At 48.7% G+C, this 21,863-nt stretch overlaps 1 protein-coding gene across 1 annotated transcript in view; it reads right to left on the bottom strand.

Annotated features, from left to right (window-relative positions):
• Positions 1-21,863, bottom strand: part of CROCC2 (ciliary rootlet coiled-coil, rootletin family member 2) — a 1,301,560-nt gene that overhangs the window by 203,349 nt on the left and 1,076,348 nt on the right. The window contains exon 28 of the mRNA XM_078665477.1: positions 12,450-12,661. Within this exon, the coding sequence (XP_078521603.1) occupies positions 12,450-12,661 (212 nt within the window). The remainder of the gene's footprint in view (positions 1-12,449; positions 12,662-21,863) is intronic.

Raw genomic sequence — 21,863 nt, forward strand, 5'->3', positions numbered from 1 at the left:
TTGCGTAGTCAAGTCTAGATAGTACACTGGCTTGAACTACCATCTGGCGAGTGGGGGCATCAAAAAATTTGAGGATAGGCCTCAACCCACGTAAGATGCCGAAGCACATAGATGCCACCTTCTTAGTGTGACATGAGAAGGTAAGTTTGGAGTCCAGCCAGACGCCAAGGTTCTTTAATTCAGACACCGGTTTTGGGGGGAGTCCTAGCTCCTTGGGCCACCAATTTGCACCCCACAGATCTGGCTGTTTACCCAGTACCATCACCTCGGTTTTTAGGGCGTTGAGCTGTAAGCAGTTGGTCGTTAGCCAGCTAGCAACTGCCCTCAAACCATCCGCAAAGTTGGATGCCAGTTGGTCGGAATCCCCGTTGAGGGCCACCGCCAACTGGGTATCATTGGCGTAGGATACCATTGTGAGACCCCATCTCTTCGCAACCTCCGCTAATGGTTGAACATAAAGGTTGAAGAGAGTGGGGCTCAACGCCGACCCCTGCGGAACTCCTTGGGTGATGGCACGGGATTTAGATCTGAATGGTGGTACAACCACCTGAAAGGAGCGTTCCGAAAGGAACGACTGAAACCAGTCTAAGGCACTGCCTGAGATACCAGCCTCCCTGAGCCTTTGGACAAGAATGGAATGGGATACAGTGTCAAAGGCGGCACTGAGATCCAAAAGGACCAGTGCCGCCGTTTGACCGGCATCTAGTACAGAGCGGAGATGTTCAACCATATACAGGAGTGCCGTCTCTGTACTGTGTCCAGGTCTAAAGCCGTTCTGTGTGGGATCCAATAGCTGAGCTGAAGTCAGATGTTTTGATAGAAGATTATTCACATGGGCCTCTGTGATCTTTGCCACCCATGGAAGGAGAGAAATTGGGCGATAGCTCTCCGGCTTCGATGGATCCAGTCCAGGTTTTTTTTATAATAGGCATAACACAGGCGGCTTTCCAGGCAGGCGGAACTGAACCGGTGATTAGAGATTGCTCCACAAGATGACGAATGGGAGGGAGGCAAAGGGGCGCTGATTCCACAAATTGGGCCGGTCTTAAAGGGTCATCTGGGGAGCCAGATTTAACCTTGGCCACCAAGAGGTTAAACTCTAATTCTGATGGTATAGAAAGAGCGGCCATACCTAGAGAAGTACGAGATGTTGTAATTGTACTATCCAGGTCAACTTTGGGAAAAGAGCGATAAATAGCGCTAACTTTCTCCACAAAGAAACTGGCCAGACCCTCACAGTGATCAAGGGAACAAATCTCGTTGTTGGGGAGTCTGTTCACAGTAAGCTCCTTCAGAATCTTAAAGACCAACTTGGAAGGGTTAGAGCTAGCCTGAAGTTCCCGTGCATAGTAATCAGCTCGGGCCCGACATACAGCTCTATGGTAAGCCTTAACCTTAGCCAGGTAAACACCTTTTAGGTCTTTCTCAAATCTCTTCCTCCAAGCTCTTTCGGCTTGACGACAGGTAGCTTTTAATCTCCTGAGATCCTCCGAGTACCAAGGGTTAGACTGGGAGGAACGATTCCTGCTCCAGGTAGCTGGTATCAGTAGGTCAAGCACTTGAACAATCCAGGCGCAAAAGGTGTGATATCCAAGTTCCACGTCATCCGAATAAACTAAGGGTGTGATGGTCAAAGCACGATGGAAATCCTCCAATTTGAGCTTTTTCCAGGGGCGCCTGAAAGTTGTTTTGTCAGGCTTCCCGGTGGAACAAGCTGCCGTGGTAATAAAAAATTCAATGAGGTGATGATCACTCCATCCCATAGGTTTAGGGGGGGAGACCTCATTCAATTGAAGGTTAGTGAAGACCGGATCTAAAATATGGCCACCCTCATGAGTTGGAAGACGGACCAATTGGGTCAACTGTACAGCTTCAAGATCGTCAAGTAGACCGCTAACCGCTGGTACTTCCAAGGCATCGAAATGGATGTTGAGATCGCCGATAATAGTGAGATTGGAGGTGAGCAGAGAGAGAGAGCTTACCAGCTCAAGAAGAGCTTTCCTAAAAGCACAATCACTCCCAGGAGGGCGGTATATTAATAAACCAGAAAACGTTTGGTTCGGGCTAGTGCTGATGGAAAATTGAGCGCATTCCGTGCCCACCAGGTCCATAGGCTTCCAAGTACAGATGAAACAGGTTTTGAAAGCCATGGCAATGCCTCCACCTCTCCCCTTGCGATTCAGGGTGTGAATAGCATAACCTGGTGGGAGGGCCAGATTAATAGTGGCCAAATCCTCATCTCCTAGCCAGGTCTCCGTCATAAAGAAGACATCAGGGCCCTCTAAAGAGATAGCTTCGTAAATATCTCGGTGGTGCTTGGACAGGGACCTGACATTATGGTGCCATACTTTGATGACACTAGGAGGAGGAGGTACCTTATTCCGGTGCAACATAGCCTGACTAGGGGCCCTTTGCGGAGCCGATACTTCCCAACGGCCACAAGGACAAGTATGGGGACCACACAAGGGATGGAAACCCATATGTGGACAGGAAGGCAATGTATGCCTGATCAAATGTAACGACTCAGAGGAATAGTGGAGGATCATTCCTGCGGACGAAAATAGAGTCCTACCACAGTCCACGCGTCCTGACGCGGACGGGCGCAGACGGGCAGGACTCTGGCTCGACTCCGGCACGAGTCAGGCGCTACCGCTGCGCGTCACCGCTGCGCGACTCGGGCGAGCTTTAAGTAGGCTCACCTGTTGTCCTGAGCAGCGCTAGAGCGCTGAACCAAGTGGCACACTCGACCCTTGCCTCCCCCAAGATGGCGACCCGGCGCCAGACACAAGAATAGCAGGTAAAAGATCCGCTCAAAACGCGGTGGGGGGCACGATTAAAATGCAGGTATGTGGGCGCTACGTGCAAAATTTAAAAACAGGCAAAGATGCTTTTTAGAAGAAAATTAAATGCTAAATGCGGTCGTTTTAAAAGTAGGCTGCGCTTGCATGGAAATTACTGTAGCATAGCGCGCGTGCGTGCTAAACCCTTTTCAGAGGCCGTGCAAATGAAATGCTCGCCTTAAGTAGGCTCACCTGTTGTCCTGAGCAGCGCTAGAGCGCTGAACCAAGTTCCCCAACCCCCAAGACCTCAACCCCAACCCCATCCGAGGGCTAGCCAGTCTACCTACTCCAGCCCTCAACCTACGGGAACCCTCCAAACAGATCAGTGTCCTTATTGTAAGGGGTACGGCCATTGGATAGATGAGTGTCCTGTGTTAGCTGAAAAAATCCGACCAGGAAAGACTCGGCCTCACGTTCCCAGGGAGGGGAGGCCGACTAGGGACCATGGCCCGCCCCACCCACAGGATAAAGAACGCAGGCCCAGGGATGACGCTTCCATCCGGCAGCGCCCGGCCAATAGGTTTGATGGGTACGAAGCAACAAGCACTTATTACAATGATGATTATGATGAAGTTGATGAGACAGGGTCCTACCAAGCATAAGCCAGCCAGGAAAGGGGTATTACCAGAATGCAAATTCCAGTGGATCAAAGGGGCCCGTATGTTCAAATGTCAGTTATGGGGAACAATCAGAATTTTCTTTTGGATACTGGGGCCACCAGGTCTTCTACTGCACGTCTGTCAGTCCTGGAGGCACCCCTTTCTGGCAATATGAATGTCTCCATGGGTTTTGCAGGAACACCTGTGACCAGCCCTGTCTCTGAACCCCTTCCTCTCGATATTGGCCCTGCACATATTGACGCTCCCTTGGTCCTTACTACAGGTTGCAGTGAAAACTTGTTAGGCATGGATTTACTGAAAGCTCTGTATGCGACCATATCATGTAGTCCCAAGGTGTATCCCTAACAATTTCCCCCACCGCAGCTTCCTATATGTATCTATCAGGTCCCCTCCCACCAGAGTTGCAGTCTTTACCTTCCTCCCTCTGGGCATCATCAGACACTGATGTAGGGTGTCTTAACATTATCCCCTCGTGTGGTACGCATCCAGCCAGGTGCACATTTCTTCCCCGCCTCCGGCAGTATCGACTGCCCGCGGAAGGAGAAATGGCCCTTTTAACAATAATATCTGAATTAATGGACAAGGGCGTAGTGGAGGAGACACATGGCAATATCTGTAACAGTTCCATTATTCCCGTTCTTAAAAAGACCAATGGAGATACTCTCTCCCCTAAAATATACAGATTTGTGATTGACCTGAGAGCCCTTAACAAAATAACAATCTCCCAATATCCTGTTGTCCCCGACATTACAGCCCTCTTAACGTTGGTCCCTTCTGACGCCACGCACTTTTCTGTCATAGACCTGAAGAATACTTTTTTCAGCATTCCTATACATCCTGACAGCAGACATTTTTTGGGGTTTCTCCCTTGGTGGGCGGAGCTTTAGATTCTGCCGCTCCCCTCAAAGTTTCACCGAGAGCCCCAGTATCTATAGTCAAGCCCTAAAAAGTCAACTAGATTCCTTGGAACTCCCTGATAATTCCACACTATTACAATATGTAGATGACCTCCTCATTGCTGCAAATTCTGCCCCAGCATGTAAAGAAGCTACTCTCTGTTTGTTACGCCACCTTGCCCTCCATAATCACAAAGTCTTTTTGAAAAAGCTTCAGTTTTGTCAAGAGAAGGTGACCTATTTAGGTCATCTCCTCTCGAAGGAGGGAAGGCAGCTCACCGCTGATCGTGTAGCCATTATCAATGCTATGACGGCCACACGAACACAAAAGCAGGTGCGAGCCTTCATAGGCCTAAACTCATACTGTAGACAGTGGATTACCAATTTTTCGGCCATGGTCAAACCTCTTCTTGCCCTCACTACTAAAGACATATCAGACAGTTCCTTTCCTTGGACTAGAGAGCATGCGCAGGCCTTCCAAAATGTAAAAAAGGCTCTGTGTACTGCTCCAGTCCTCGGTACTCCTGATTATAACAAACATTTTTTTCTTTTTGTACATGAGACAGACGGCTGTGCATGTACTGTCTTGACCGAGATGTTCGGAGGTCACCATCGGCTATGTGCCTATTTTTCAGCCACCTTAGATCCTGTTGCAGGGGCTCTCCCAGGATGCCTAGGGTTGACCGCTGCGGCCGCCCTCCTGGTCCGTCAGAGTGCGGGGATCGTCATGAACTCCTCCTGACTCTGATGGTCCCCCATTCTGTAGATACTCTCCTTAATAACACCAAGACACAGTACCTCACTAGCGCACGACTCACAGGATATGAACTGACACTCTTTGCCAGCCACATTAACATCAAAAGGTGCACTGTACTAAACCCCGCCACATTACTCCCACTGGATAGTCAGGATGCACACTTAGACCCACAGGACTGCATATTAAGGACAGAGGAAGAGATGAAGGGACGGGTTGACTTACAGGATACCCCGATAGCAGAACCAGAATGTACACTGTATGTGGACGGATCATGTCTTAGAGGGCCAGATGGTAACACCTCAGCCGCCTACGCCCTCACGACATTAGGGCGAGTAGTAAAAACAGCTCAGATTCCGCAGTGCTCTGCTCAAGCAGCAGAATTAGTGGCCCTCACTAGAGCTTGTGAGTTAAGCAAAGGGATGAGGGTAAACATTTATACTGACAGACAATATTCCTTCGGGGTGGCCCACAACTTCGGGAGGTTATGGAAAGAAAGGAATTTCCTTACTTCCCATGGGACCAAGATTCTACATGGCCCCCTAATTCACCGATTGTTAGACTCCCTGACACTCCCCAGAAAGGTGGCCATTATAAAATATAAGGCCCATAAGAAAGTGACAGATGTTGTTGGGAAAGGCAATGCCCTGGCTGACCAGATGGCCAGACAAACAGCTCTTAGGAAAAGGGAAGGAATGTATGTAGGAGGTCATGCTAGGTGGGTAGCAGACGAGGGCATGATTGAAAACACAGTACAGAGTGTGATTGATATTCAGTCCCATACTTCTCCTGAGGAACTAAGGATGTGGAAGGAGCAATTAGCAAAGGAGGGAATTGATGGTTGTTGGGTTCGTACGACTATGGAAAAACAATGGATGTTACCAGACAGTCACGTGCTACCAGTAGTTACGATGGCCCATGGTCCTACTCACATCAGTGCAAAAGGGATATGTAAACTGTTGGAACCTACATGGTACAACTCCAAGATACAGCATATGCTGACAAGCTGGGTAAAACATGCATTATATGCCTAATGTATAACCCAGGAAAAGGCATAGTTACACCTAAGGGAGGATTCTCTCCTCCTACCTTCCCTTTTGAAGCCCCCCAAATGGATTACATCCAGATGGACCGATGTAACAATTTGAAATATGTCCTAGTAGTGGTCTGTACCTTCAGCTGATGGGTGGAGGCTTACCCCGTCAAAAACTGCACCGCTATCACTACCGCCAAAGTACTATTAAAAGAGTACCTCCCACGATTCGATTTGCCCCGCTTGGTCTGGAGTGACAATGGGACACACTTTACAGCCCAAATTATGGAATATGTCTGTACAGCATTGGGTATAAAACAAAAATTTCATGCAGCTAACCACCCCCAGTCAGCAGGTCTAGTGGAGGTGTACAATGGCATCCTAAACACTAAAATGGCCAAAATAGTAGCACAGACAGGTGTCACTTGGGTTGATGCTCTGCCCTTAGCCCTACTGTCCACAAGAACAACGGCCCACACCAGGATAGGGCTATCTCCCCATGAAATTGTGTTTGGGAGACCTGCCAATGTATGGAGTGTCCCGCGGCCTAAGATACTGTCTGATGTTGAATATCCTGTATTAACTGATTATCTGTACAGTCTAATACCTTTCATATTCTTTATCACCAGGTGCATGAGGCCATACCTTACAAAAGCGAGGGCCCAGGACACGTTATCCAACCTGGTGACTGGGTCCTGATCCGGTCAGGTGTTACTAGCCACCCGTACCGCCGTGAAAGTAGAAGGTCGGAAGAATTGGGTGCATTCATCGCACTGCAGGCGTGTGCCTCTGCCCCTCCCCTATGATCAGTGGGTGAGGGAAGGACTAGGAGACCAGAAACAGCCCCAACGTTTGTCCCATTCAGCGATGCCAAACTGCATTCTACATCTACGGAAGCAGAGAGTGACAGCATACTGAAAGGAAGGGTGGAACTCTCCCTTAACTCTGCTCAGCACCAAGAACAATTGTTTCCCGACCATACTTTCCCTACTTCTGACCGATACAACTTGTGCCCCCGAGGGAAGGCTTGCCCTTGACTTCGCCAAGTACCTATAGGCTGTAAGGCTGTGATCTTCCCCGGCTGAGAGTAGTGCTGGTGTGTCAGACTAAGGTAAGCCATAAGGGCCCTTGGCACCTGCGCCCAGTGAAGCAACCACCAATCACAGACAGCCACTAGAGATTCCTGGCTTAGCACAATGGCTGCCGTCCAAAGCACCCGAATCCAGAAACAAGATGTCAGCCTACGACATAGTAAATGCTTCATGGTCACTGTGGTGATGCTGTTTGTCTCCCTCATCCTGTCTATCCTTGGTTGGCTGTTACTAATCTACTATCCTGTTACATCACCAACTCCTACCCCGACTCCTGCAGAACACCAGTATTACACGTTACCAGCCCACGAGTTACCCCACCGTGCAGAATTCTTCAACAACACCTTCATCCAAATGTTGCATCATCACCAGCTGATCATTAACACTTCCAACTGCTGGGTGTGTGGACTGATGCCGCATTCCATGATACACCCTGTCCCATTCTTTCCCTACCCCTTTTCCATCTCTGGGTCTTGTCTTGCATGGTGGATGTTGGTGCAGGAGGCCTACACTGTCAATGGTACTGCCAATTCTGCCCTTGGAACATTTCGGGATGACTTCTGGCGGAACAGATCCGGCCATGCCAATGCTCCTTTTTGCGTGGCCAGCTCATCCACAACGCTACTATCACCAGATGAACTCGGTGAGATAGTAGTATTCAACTCAACTAATCGACACACATTTTCCAGATTCCGCAGAAGAAGGATACTGCCTGATGAACGAGACACTGTGAATGTCATAAATGCGCAAGGCCGTGTCTGCATTCATGGCCTAGGGACTAAGAAAGTCGGTACCAGTACATGTGATATCACAAAAACCTTAAACTCTACATCTCCTCCGAAGCTGGTGGCATCCCCAAATACCTATTTCATCTGTGGCACTGCCGCCTACACTTGTCACCCCCGTAACTGGTCTGGTACCTGCTATCTGGCCTTCCTCCTTCCACCAACGTATTCCACCCATGGAGGTTACCACCTGTCAATGAAGGGTGCTCTGCGCCGCTCACGTAGGGGCGTCATATCAGCTGAGGATACAGCAGGCCAGGAAATCGGGGACTTCTTTAAAGGCTTCCTTCCTTTCTGGGGCCCCATGGCCAACAGTCGGGCTGTACGAGGACTGACCAGGGTCCTTGAAGCCACCATCACAGTAACAGCTGGTGCCCTCTCCAACATCACTGCAGAGCTGCAGGTGGACCGCCTCATAGGTGGACCGCCTCATAACGCATCAGAACAGAATGGTCTTAGATATCATCCTTGCCGATCGTGGTGGTGTGTGTAAATTGATCGGCTCCAGCTGCTGCATGTACATCCCAGACAACGCTCCTACAGTGTACGATGCCATCCAACGTCTGCATCACCTTTCTTCCAAAATTCATCTGGATGAAGGCAACTAGTCCCTCACAGGCTTGGATAAATGACATCACTCTTGTGGTGCGATAGTAGTCTGTATGTTATGTGTACACAAAACTAGTCCCTCAAACTCTTGGATGAATAACATCACTCTTGTGGTGCGATAGTAGTCTGTATGTTATGTGTACACAAAGTTCTGTTCTAATGGACATGGATGCATTATATAGCGAAACTGGAACCTTTGAGCCTTGCTGACCCTGTAAATAAGGGGAGGGGGTTGATAGTCTCTTGTGAGACATGTCAATGTCGTTATTGTAATTTGCAGTTTTACCATAGAAATAAATTGAAGCAAAATATTTTTCTATTTTAGTAAACCATTGGTGTGAACACCCCGAGAAAGGCTTCTAGCCGAAACGCGTTGGTGACAGTAAAGATCTGTAACCAGTGTCTTTTCAAAATCAGTACAGATGGGGAACATCCTTTACAACACAACTTTTACCACGCAGTGCCTTTACGACGCAACTTTTACAACGCAAACCATTACAACGCATTGCGCTGGGGGGCGCTCTAGGATAGGGAATAGGTTTAATGTACTATCCAACACCTTCCCTACTATCCACGGGGACTGGAGTTGGAATAGTAAATTAAACAATTCACTATCCAGCGCCCCAAAGCACTATGCGTTGTAAAGGCATGCGTTGTAAAAACCGTGTTGTAAAGGCATGCGATGTAAAATGCATGCGTTGTAATGTCATACATCCCCCCGAGAAAGGCTTCTAGCCGAAACGCGTTAGTGACAGTAAAGATCTGTAACCAGTGTCTTTTCAAAATCAGTACAGATATGGTGTCGGATGATTAACAACTGTGATCAGTCTATGTGAAATGGACATAAATCAAGTATCCAATTGAACATCATTTAGATATATTGAAATAACTGTGACTGTTTTTTTGTACGAACTGAAGACATTTGTACCTCAAAGGTTTACCATACCTTACAGTCATGTATGGTTTATATATGTACAGAGAAGGATTTAGGATGTTTATTTTATGGAAATGATCATTGATTACATGTATGTATGTCTTTTTACAATATTTGAAATAATTTATAAGAAGTAAAAAAGAGAAGAAATAAGATATATTTTTGTACTATAGTAGTATTAGTTGTATAATTGAGCAAAGATCCATGGTATAACTGCTACACGGTTGATTATAGAGCACTATGCCCGTGGCAAATTTGTTTTCCAAATAAGTTGTTTCCCTGTTGGGGTAATATCCTTTTTACAGGGGGCCCCGTGTTTTTTTCCAGAATATATCCCTCCCGGGGCCACTGCAGCTTGCATCACCCAGTGCCTCTGCCAGGGCTACCAATGACAGTACCAATACATCTCCCAATCATCATATTACTCTGAGTGTGACAATTCAGATTATTGCAGGTCCCAAAAGCTATAGTAATGGCTTGCACTGCAGGTATTAATCATTTTATTTTTTATAACATATTTTATTAAATTTTATAGTAGAACTTGGGCGGCCGCCCGACATAAACCAATTGGAGACAATATATTGAAATGTTACCAGACATGGGAATATCAATGGGTACAGTTCTTATATAATAACCAAGGTGAAAAAAATAGCAAAACCCCAAAACTTTACGCAGACTTTCCTACCCCACCCACATTGGCAAGCAAATTGCGATACTGTGAAATACCCGAATGGACGAAGCAAGGTATTAATCATTTTTATTGTGTATAGATTTAATAAAGAACTGCTGTTGTGCACTTCAAACAGAACAACCTTGTGGCAGACTGTCATAAATGAAAGTGTTGACAATTAAGTGCTGGTGCTGAACACCAGAAACCACCAGCTCAAATGAAGCACTAGTGCAGGACAAATACATGTGCTGGGTGTATGTGTGCCTCTGAGTGGTACACTACATGAAGGGTATAGTGCGTGCCTGTTAAATGTATATGCTGGATGTATGTGCGTCTGAGTGGTACTATAGGTAAAGGATACAATGCTGAGCAGTGCGTGCATATTTAAATGCAACTGCTGAATATATGTGTGCATCTGAGTGGTACAATATATGGAGGGTACCGTGCGTGCCTGTTAAATGCATATGCTGGATGTATGTGTGTCTATGAGTGGTACGATAGGTAATAAATACAGCGCTGAGCAGTGTGTGCATTTTTAAATGCAACTGCTGAATTTATATGTGCCTTTGAGTGGTACAGTACATGGAGGATACAGTATTGTGCAGCAAGTATGCATGCTGTATATATGCGCTGGGTGTATGTGTGCCTGTGAATGATACAATAAATAGAGGGCCATAGATTGCATTTTGGGAGACCCAGGCTAGCATGGTGAAACATGGAGAGGAGGTAGAGAGATCACCTCATATTTGTGAATTGTTAAATCCCTGTAAGCTGTTTGGGACACACACTGGGTAGGGGAGCACTAGGCCTTCCCTCTAAGGGTGCTCTTATTCAATGAAGGTCACAAAGGAAGGGCCATGGGCACATCTCAAGAAGGAGATGGGGCTGATAAGAGAATCATGAAGAGTAGGGCTGGGGGCCCTGGACTAACATTTTAATCACCATATCTCTGTGGCTGACATCCGTGTGTGAAGTCTAGTCACTTTATTGTGCTGCAGGTAGGACTATTAGCTATGAAAAGACTCTTGGTTTGACAGACTGCTTTTCAAAAGGAAGAGGGAACAGAGGAGTGGGCATTTTAAAAGAAGCAAAACCCAACATAACACTTCAAAGACGCTGACCCTAAATCACATTTGGTGTCTAAAAATAAACTATAAGAAGGGGAGTTTGCAACCCTAAAAATTAAATAGGCAATATGAGGAGGGGGAGCTTTTCAAGACTTCTGCCCTTAACCAGGAGTGGGGGCAATGGCCTGCTAGACTTCCTTCTGGGTGAGGGGACATCACCCTGGGAGTCCAAGATCACCTGCCCTGGAGCACCAGCGCCTACCTTCTTGCCAAGTCCAGTGTGTACTGTGAGAGAGAAGAGAGCATTGGAGGGAACGAGGTGCAGTGGAGAGCCCAGTCGAGTGGACTCCCATCTGCCAAGAAGCCAGAGGGGCTGTGTAAGGAAGGAAAGCTCTGAAAGATTTTTTGTCTATGACCAGGACTGGGGACCAAGTCCTGCTAGACTTCCTGCTGGGTGAGGTGACATCACCAAGGGAGCCTGAAGCACCAGAGCCTGCCTGCTTGCCAAGACCAGTGTATCCTGTGAGGGAGAGGAGATCGTTGGAGGGAGTGAGGCCCAGTGGGGAGCCCTGTCAAGTAGACTTCTTGAGCAAGGTGTGAGCAAACGGCTGCTTCACCGATTGGCTCATTCCCATAAGCTGGCGTCACCCATATGCCTGGAGGGGCCGCCAGAAAAAGACTGCCATGCCGAGAGGGTCTGTAGCCATGTGAGGTAGCGAGGCAGTGACATCCTATGCCAGGAGGGGCTGTTGTGGAGAGTATCACCATTCTGATTGGGTCAGAGCCCGTGGACTGCTCGGACCATGCTGCTTTGATAGTCAAGTGCACAAGCAGTATGAGACACCGTTACTCAGCATCCATAATAGGTTGGTCACCGGGACATCAGAAGTAAAGGGCCTCTACCACCACGGCTGGCCCATTAGCTGCTGCATGCCCAGTGGACTTCTAAAAGGGGTTTTCACATGTGGATTAAACGTAGAGTGGTTCCAAAGCATGACAAAAAGTAAGAAGTGATTAGGACACTTCAGCTATTCTGTACAGTAATATTGTGATGTGATTGCCAGAAAGCAATGTTGCATGCATGTGTATAACTGCAGGGTGCTAGACACAGGTATGGAAACTGCTCAACAAAAAGGAATGGAGTGCTTACTCGTTCCCTCTGGGTATCTCGTAACTCCTGTACGAAGTCTCTCAAAGTGTCCCGAACTGCTTCTGGGTCAATTTCCCCTAAAGCCAGGTCATTTCTGTAAGGGGATCCAGATCTAAATGGAGACTGTATTGCATTCCTGTCTGGAGACTCTGTCCTTGAAGATGGAGTGGTACAGTCTTCCCGAGTAGGACTGCTGAAAGAGTTGTCATTACCTGTTAAGAGAAGGGAGGGTCTACATGAGACAAAACATGTTACAATTAACATAGAAACTCACTTGCAAGAGCCCTGGAATCTGGAGACATGGGTCTCAGCAATTGGACAAAAATATTGTAACTTTCCATGTAGCCTCTTAATTAAACACTCAAATAGTATGTTTCTGTAATATAGTCTCAAGTGGACCCATACCCATACCAAAGTAAGGTATAGTGTGCACAGAGGTCAGTGGATCCCCAGAGGTATAGTGGAGGATAAAGTAGATAATACCTTACTCTCAAGTTAGTGGTAGCTGGGCTGAGCAGTTAGGCTTATCAGAGGATAGTGTTAAGCATTTGTTGTACACACTCAGGCAAGAAATGATGTTACATACTCAAAGACTGAATCCAAACCAATTGTTTATATAAAAAGTTATTACTTTGTTATTTTTATCACTAAAATCAAATATTACTTAGTTGCAGGTAAGTCATACTTTCAAAACAATAACAGTTTTCAGAATACATTGTGTGCTAGTTTTGTATAAGCATACAAGTTACTTTGCAGTATAGGAAATACGTTGTAAGCTCTTTGGAATACTTGCAATTATTCCAGATTACTCTCTAGTTATTTTTCAGTTACTTTTCTACTTTAGTGCAAACAAACAACTAATAAGAGTTTGGGCACCTAAGTACATTAGGAAGCAGGAAAACTCATTTGTAGATACTAAGGGGCTGATTCACAGAACCAATCTGAGACAAAATCCTAAACTTACTACTTTTGGTATTCACGGAAGGCACTTACGATTTTTGGTATTCACAGAATGCATTTACGACTCCTAATGCACAAGTAACTTACCTTCAGTAACAATATATCTGTAAGAAACATTAGTTAGTTATATACCTTACCTTAGAATATCCTCAGGCGTCAGGCTGGATCCGGAAAGTTTTCATCAGCAGTACCCCTGCACCTCGCGAGGCGTCGTCTGCATCTCTGCGTCCCTCATCGTGATCGCCGGGATGACGTCGTCGGAGTACTGAGATGCCGCCCTCACTCTCTGACGTCAGTTCTGTACATAGCTTTCCACGCCAGGAACTCAGAGCCATGCAAGAAACCGACACTGGGGCCATGAAACTAGGGCCCTCAAAGGGAGATACGTTAACCCTAGATATCGGTTTGCAGTATGGGGAGGATGGGTGGGGCGGTAAGGAATCTAACTAACTAATGTTTCTTACTGATATATCTTTACCAAAGGTAAGTAACTTGTGCATCTGAAGGAAACACATTAGTTAGATTCCTTACCTTAGAATAGATACCCCAGCAATACCAACCCCGGTGGTGGGTCTGCGAACCAAGATCACACCAGAAAATCCTGGAGAACGGAACGGCCAAAGAAGCCATCTCTTCGGAATTGGCTGTCCAGGCAGTAGTGCTTAGCGAACGTGTGCAGCGAGGCCCACGTGGCTGCCTGAAAAATGTCCTGCAAAGGGACTCCCCATCCCAAGGCAGTAGTAGCTGCCGTGGCCCGAGTGGAATGGGCGCGCAGCCCCACAGGAGGATCCTTTTTAGCCAAGGAATAACAGACCTTGATGCACAAAACGACCCACGAGAGATGGTCCGCTTGTGCACCACCCGCCCCTTCTTAGCGCCCACGTAACCAACAAAGAGTTGGTCATCCACCCGGAACTGTCGTGTGCGATCTAGATAGAACAAGAGCGCACATTTTGGGTGCAGATGGTGGAGCCTCTCTTCCTCTTTCGAGGGATGCGGAGGCGGAAAGAAGGTGGGCAAGGTGATGGACTGCCCAATGTGAAAGGCAGTAACCACCTTGGGCAGGAAAGAAGGACGAGTCCTCAGAACAACCTTGCCTGGATGGACAGAAAGAAAAGGAGGTTTAGAGGAAAGTGCCTGGAGCTCACTCACTCTTCTGGCAGAAGTGATGGCAACCAGTAAAGCAGTCTTGAGCGCCAGAAGACAAAGAGGACAATTGTGAAGTGGCTCAAAGAGAGCGCACATCAAAAAAGTAAGAACCAAGTTCAAGTCCCACTGAGGCATCACGAAAGGAACAGGAGGGAACATGTGTGTGATGCCTTTCAAGAACCTATTTACACAAGGGGACTTGATAAGAGAAGGGTGATCAGGAAGCCTCAAGAAGGCTGAAATGGCCGAGAGGTAGCCCTTATTAGTGCCCAGAGCAGAGCCCTGCTGAGCAAGAGAAAGGAGAAAGAGGAGAACCTCTGAAAGAGGGGCAGAGAGTGGATCCACAGCCTTTGCTGTGCACCTTGCCACATACTTGTTCCACCTGCAGGCATATACCATTTTTGTGGAGGGACGCCTGGCTGCCAGAATAACATCACAGACTTCAGGAGGCTCTTCTCAACTAACCCATTGCATTGTGGGTAATAAGGGGTGGTACATTTTTAATTTACTCTACACTCCTTCCACATAGCAGTCAAATAGCTAGACATAAAGTTTGCCTTTCTGTCTGATACTACCTCCTTAGGAAAACCCACTCTGGAAAATATTCCCAGAAGGGGTCTAGCCACAACAGGAGCTGTGATAGTCCTACGTGGAATTGCTTCTGGAAACCTAGTCGCATGGTCCACCACCACTAGTATGAGTCTGTGCCCAGATGCAGTTTGAGGATCCATGGGACCAACAATGTCAATCCCACCCTCTCAAAGGGAACCCCCACCACAAGTAGTCGTATCAGGGGGGCCTTTGTAGTACCACTTGCCTTACCACCGGCTTGACAAGTGATACAGGAGCATCAAAACTCCTTTGTGTCCTCTGACATGTGAGGCTAATGAGAGTGAGGAACAAGTCTGTCCCAGGTCTTGTTTTGGCCTAAGTGTCCTGCTAATGGGATATCATGTGCAGTGTCAATAGGAAGTCCCTAAACGTCAGAGATATAACCAACCTACTGGTGGCACCAGGTTTGGGGTCTCTACCCAATGAATATAAGAGTCCATCATCCCAGTAGATCCTGTGGGACCCACTGGCACTAGCAGCAGCCTCAGACAGCAGCTTGCTGTCTGAGGGGTTCAAGAGAGGGGCAGTTCAGTTGCTCCTGGCTCAGATCTGCCCTGGAAGGGCCCCCTGTCCCCAAGAACTCAACCTGATCTAGTTCAAGTTCATCTGAGACAGTTCCTTCTTCAGGACTAAGATCATCTCCCTCAAGAGACTGATCTGTATTTCGAGGCTGGGGAAAAAACACTGCCTTACCCCATCTGCTCCTTCTCTTGGAAGGCACCTGGTCCATTATTCCAGGATCCAGGGCCTGTTCAGTGGAAGACATTTTTGCCTGTGACCTAGTCATGGCAAACACATCTGCAGGGATGCCCAGCATTTCTGCATGTGTCCTGAGTTCAACTTCAGCCCATGCTGAAGTTTCCAAATCATTGCCCAATAAGCATCCTACAGGGAGGTCTGCACTTACCGCAACCTTCTTTGGGCCAGTTACCCCACCCCAGGTGAAATTCATAACTGCCAAGGAATGGTCTGTCCTGATATTGCTTGCATTGGTCACTTGGTACGTCTCACCAAGTATGATCTGTTCAGGGTCCACACGATCTTTTGTCACCATGGTGAGAATTGCACCTGTGTCCCTGTATGCCATGGCCTCCTTACTTTTGATCAAAGGCTGTTGTCTGCACTTGCCCAGATTACTGGGACTGATAAATAAGGAGGCAATAATCATGCCTCCATCACAGACTAACACAGCCTGAGTTGGAATTCTGACTAGGCCAGACTCCATCTCAGATCCAAGGATTAACTCTACTACACCCTTATTCTGTCTACCACCACTTTGAACTGAACCAGGGGGAACAGTTGCCCTAGGGGCAGTGGTGGCTGGAGTAGATTCCTTGGCCCTTGGAGAAGCAGCATCCTTTGTCCAATGGGTCTTCTCTTTACAGAAAAGACACCAAGGTTTCTTTTTGCCTTTACCCTTGTTGGATTGTGATTCCCCCCCCCCCGATGAAGACTTTTGGGGTCCTTGTGAAGACTTCTGGTCTTTACCCTTCTCCCCACCCTTATCGGAGGTTGTAGAATCTTGCTTCTTAGAGTCACCACCTTGGTTCTTAGCTTTCTGCTTCATCCTGGTTCTGACCCATTTGTCTGCGTTCTTTCCCAATTCTTGGGGAGAGATCAGATCAGAGTCCACCAGGTACTGATGCAGCAACTGATTTTGGCAATTATTAAGGATCTGCTCCCTCATAATTAAATTGTACATCCTTTAAAATCACACACTTTACTGCCAAGTAACCAGCCTTCCAGAGCCTTAGTAGCACAATCTACAAAGTCAACCCAGTCCCGAGTCTGTGTCTTCTGGGTGTTTCTGAACGTAATCATGCATTGCTCAGTGGTTAAGCCAAACCCATCAATGAGAGCTCTCTTCAAGACTGTAATTGTCAGCATCCTCTTCCCTAACAGTGAGGAGCTTATCTCTACCTTTGTCAGCAAAGGAGTGCCACAAAATAGCTGTCCACTGCTCCTGAGGGACCCTCTGTACTTTACAGGCCCTCTCTAGTGCTGTTATCCATTAGTGGGTGTCATCCCCACTCTGATAGAAAGGGACTATCTTGTTCAGGTTCCTATGATTATGAGAATACTCTCTAGTTCTAGGGACACTGCTGCTGCCACCATCGGACTTTAGTCTCAATCTTGTGGAAGCTCTCTGGATCTCTAGGGATTCCCTGTCTAAGGCCAATTGCTCTTTCTTGAGCCTGAGCTTGAGTCTCTCAATCTCTAGTAATTGGCACTTCTTATCATACAAGAAGTCTCTGCTATTAGATACAGAGGTCCCTACAGAAGTACCTGTTTCTAAGTAGCCGGTTTAAAGTTAGCATTTACCACAAGGTTATAATGCACTTAAATATATATGGTTGTCTGCATCACAGACAACCCTGGAAAATAGGTTCCGAAGGCTGCAGAGGGGCCCTACTCATGCAGGGGCACCCCCTCACATAAAACCCTGCCTTCTCAAGAAGAGGCCCAGTATATGCTTGAATGCCTCTATACAACCACTTAGTGAGGTGGGGCCCTGTCCCTATTAGATATATTGCCTGGACCAAAGCATGTGTCGGAGGTTCCAACCTCTGCGGCGCCCAAACTTTTTTTAGTATAGTGGTGTATAGCAGCATGTATCTGAAAGAAACAGGTTAGTATTAGATTCCTTACCTAAGTATATCCCCAGGCGTCAGACTGGATCCGGAAACTTTTGCGTAGCAGTACCCTTGCGCGTCGGTAGGCGTCGTCTGCGGCTCCGCATTCGTCGTCGGCGTCGTTGGTGCCAGGATGACGTCGCCGGAGTACTTAGACACCGCCCTCGCGCGCTGAGGTCAGTTCCTATTTTTTCCATGCCAGCAAGCGCCGATCCGGAAAAAGTGGTACCCTTAGTCAATTTTTGACTAAACTTTTTCGATCATTTTTGATCTTTCTTCTAAGTCGAACGACTCCGACGGTGCCGGTAGGGATGCCCGGGTTCAAGCCCTGCGTCGACAGCAACCGATTAATGTTGGTTACCGACCCCCATCGCCGGTGTCTTCATTGCCTGGGGCCCGACCACGATGACAAGCCGTGACCCGACTGCCGGGCCTTGACGTCGAAGGCTAGGCGGGAGCGGTCCCACAAGTGCCTCGAGCTCCGGCAGTCGCCCCCACGCCGTTCGAGGTCCGGAAGGAGGTCGAGGGCCGCAGACCAACATCCAGCGTGGTGGCGGACGTGGTAACCGCCGTGGCGGTGCCCGGGGACAACGGCGAGGCCAGTCCACATCTACCCCTGCAGCATCTGTCTCAAAGCCCTCCTAGTCCGAGCTTTCAGGCCCACGTGACGCCAGTGGGGGGCAGGATTCGCCATCACCTCCTCCACTGGCGCAACATCACATCAGACAGGTGGGTGCTTCAAATCATCCGAAGGGGCTACTCCCTCCCCTTTGAGGCGACCCTTCCAGCCATGCCACCGCAGTACCACTGCGGGGAAGAAGTTGCGGCCCTCTTGGCTAAGGGGGCCATCGAGCGCATTCCTGGGCCAGAAGTACGGTGTGGTTGTTACTCCCACTACTTTCTGGTTCCCAAGAAGGGCAAAGGGGGCCTACACCCTATCTTGGACCTGCGGAACGTCAACGGCTTCCTCCGGAAGGAGAGGTTCAAGATGCTGACACTGGCTCAGGTCTTAGCTGCCCTGGACCCGGGAGACTGGATGGTAGCGTTGGACTTGCAGGACGCTTATTTCCACATCCCCGTCCTGCCGACCCACCAGCGCTACATGCGGTTCACGGTAGGCCACGAGCACTTTCAGTTTACCGTGCTCCCCTTCGGCCTTACCAGCGCCCGACGGGTGTTCACGAAAGTGATGGCGTGGTCGCAGCTCATCTGCGCAGGTTAGTTGTTTCAGTCTTCCCCTACCTCGACAACTGGTTGTTGAAGGCGGGCTCGCCCCAGACAGTCGTCAGCCACCTCCAGACTACGGCCGACCTCCTGCACCTGCTGGGGTTCTCCATCAATGTGCCGAAGTCGCACCTGTGTCCCTCTCAGAAGCTCCTCTTCATCGGAGCGGTTCTAGACTCGGCGCAGTTTCGGGTTTATCCTGCCGAGCAGCGGGTTCGTAATATTCAGGTTCTGATTCCGATCTTTCAGCCTTGATCCCGAATCTCGGTCAGGTTGACGCTGCACTTCGGGGGCTGATGGCCTCCTGCATCCTTCTGGTGCATCACGCCAGGTGGCGGATGCGGGCTCTGCAGTGGGACCTGAAGTTTCAGTGGGCCCAGCATCAGGGCAACTTGTCCGACCATGTCTTGATCTCGGAGGGCGCTGCAAGACAGTTGCAGTGGTGGCTCACAGACTGCGCTTGGGTCAGCGGCAGATCCCTCTCCCTACCCCAACCGGAGCACGTAGTTGTGACAGACGTGTCCCTTCAGGGCTGGGGGGGCCATAGGGGAGAGGCGGAGATCAGAGTCCTCTGGTCTCCGGTGGAGTCCCAGCTCCATATCAACCTTCTGGAGCTGCGGGCGATCCGGCTTGCACTGAAGGCATTGCTCCCCTCTGTCCGGGGGATTGTAGTGCATGTGTTCACGGACAACACCACCGCCATGTGGTACTGCAACAAACAGGGCGGGGTGGGGTCGTGGACCCTATGCCAGGAGGCTCTGCGCCTCTGGCAGTGGCTGGAACACCACGGCGTGACCCTGGTGGTTCAACACCTGGCAGATTCCCTGAACGCCAGGGCGGAAGAACTCAGCCATCGGTGCATGATGGATCACGAATGGCGTCTGAACTCAGACGTGGTGCAAGGCCTCTTTCAGCAGTGGGGAGAGCCTTGGTTAGATCTATTCGCCACAGAAGAGAACGCGCAATGTCATCAGTTCTGTGCGTTTGAATTTCCAAGGCGGCACTCGCTCTGAGGCGCTTTTCGTCGCGAGTGGAGTTGCGGTCTGTTGTACGCCTTTCCGCCTATACCACTTCTGCCCAGAGTGCTGAAGAAGATCAGGCGCAACCGGGCCCACGTCATCCTTGTGGCTCCGGACTGGGCACGGTGTTTCTGGTATCCCAAGCTACTCAGCATGTCTGTCGATCCCCCGATTCGTCTGCCCCTTCAGGAGGACCTCACACTGCTGTAGTCACTATATGTCAATTCGTTCAGGGTTTAGTAATAATTGTTTTTGTTGTACATTCTAGCCCTGAGGAAGTCTTTTGCGTATAGCGCTTTTAAGACAAAATACGTGTTGGCTAGGATTCACAAGGATGTTGCTGTGAAAAAATAAAAGAAGAAGAAAAAACATACGTGTGGACTGGAACCCTTTTTGGACTATAATTTGTAGTAACTTGTATCACTGTTTTTGACTTAGACTGACTGGTATCCTGCTATTCAGGACACCAGTCTATCTGCGTTATCCTCTAAATTGATCAGTCCCTAGTATATGGTACACCATGTACCCAGGGCACAGGTACCCCAGAGGTCTCCCAGGGGCGGCAGCATGTATTATGCCACTCCTGAGAGGCCATTCAAAATGACACCACAGGTCTGCTACTGCAGCCTGTGTAAGGTGGTGCATCCACCCCTTACTTAGATATAGGTTCCCTCTATCGATTCTAAATCACTACACATATAAACCTATCCGTCTCCCCTATGGCAGGCCTTACCAATCCTGAAGGCAGGGTGTTGGGTTTTATGTGGGAGGGTGCCCCTGAATGAGTAGGCCCCCTCTGCAGCCTTCGGAACCGATTTTCCAGGGGTGTCCGTGAGACAGCCAACCATATATATTTAAGTGCATTATAACCTTGTGGTAAATGCTAACTTTAAAACGGCTGCTTAGAAACATGCTGTGTTTGGTGTCAAACACTATGGAATCATAACTCCTGCCAGTAACTGGCGGGGAGGTATGATTCCACCCTTCTAGAGGGACTTATGTGAAACACCAGTACAACTGGTACTAGCTTTCTCAACCTAGGCATCACAAAATGGATGCTGCCAGCCACAGACACGAGTCTGCTCTCCTGCTGCTGAGCCAAGCTCGAGCAGAGGAAGGCCTGACAACAGGTCTCCTGTCACAGGGAGGTGTGGCCACCTCTCAGACAGGATTTAGTGTATTGGGGCTGGGTGGGTGCACTCTTGGAGTGACAGAAATTCTGCACTGGGGGCATATTTGGTGTCCCTATGCATAGTCCAGCTCAAACCGGTTGCAGGAGCCATTTGCTCCAGCTATGACGCGAAACTGGACAAAGGACATGGGTGAAGCCACCGTTCTGTCCTGACCCTCCCCTAGGAGGGTCCCCAGAGTTTGTCCAAACCCTTCCCTGGGTATACAGTGGGAAACCTGACTACAGGACTTTGGATTTTACCTGGACTAAACTCTGCAAGCAGAAAACAAGTACTACGACGTCTACACTTCACTGGATGACAAAAGAATCTCCCTTGGAGTAAAGGAGTTACCCCCGTGCAGCAGCAGGCACCTAAACGCGTCACACCGGTTTGCATCTCCCAAGCTCCTGAGAACTCCGAAGATTTCTGCAACACAGGAGGTGGGTTCCCGAGTGTCTCTGAGGTTGATCTGCTCTCTCAGCAATCTTGAGACCAGTATCCCTTGTAGTGACTGTGCTACCAGAACCCATGTGCACTGTGTACTTTTGCAGTAGCATATGCTTTCTGGTGATCCCTCCCGCTGTGCTTTGGAATACCTGTAGTCCCGACCCTGAGCAGTATTTCCACCGAACATCTCCGGCCTCC

The sequence above is a fragment of the Lissotriton helveticus genome, chromosome 11, assembly GCF_964261635.1.
Source record: "Lissotriton helveticus chromosome 11, aLisHel1.1, whole genome shotgun sequence".
Lineage (NCBI taxonomy): Eukaryota > Metazoa > Chordata > Amphibia > Caudata > Salamandridae > Lissotriton > Lissotriton helveticus.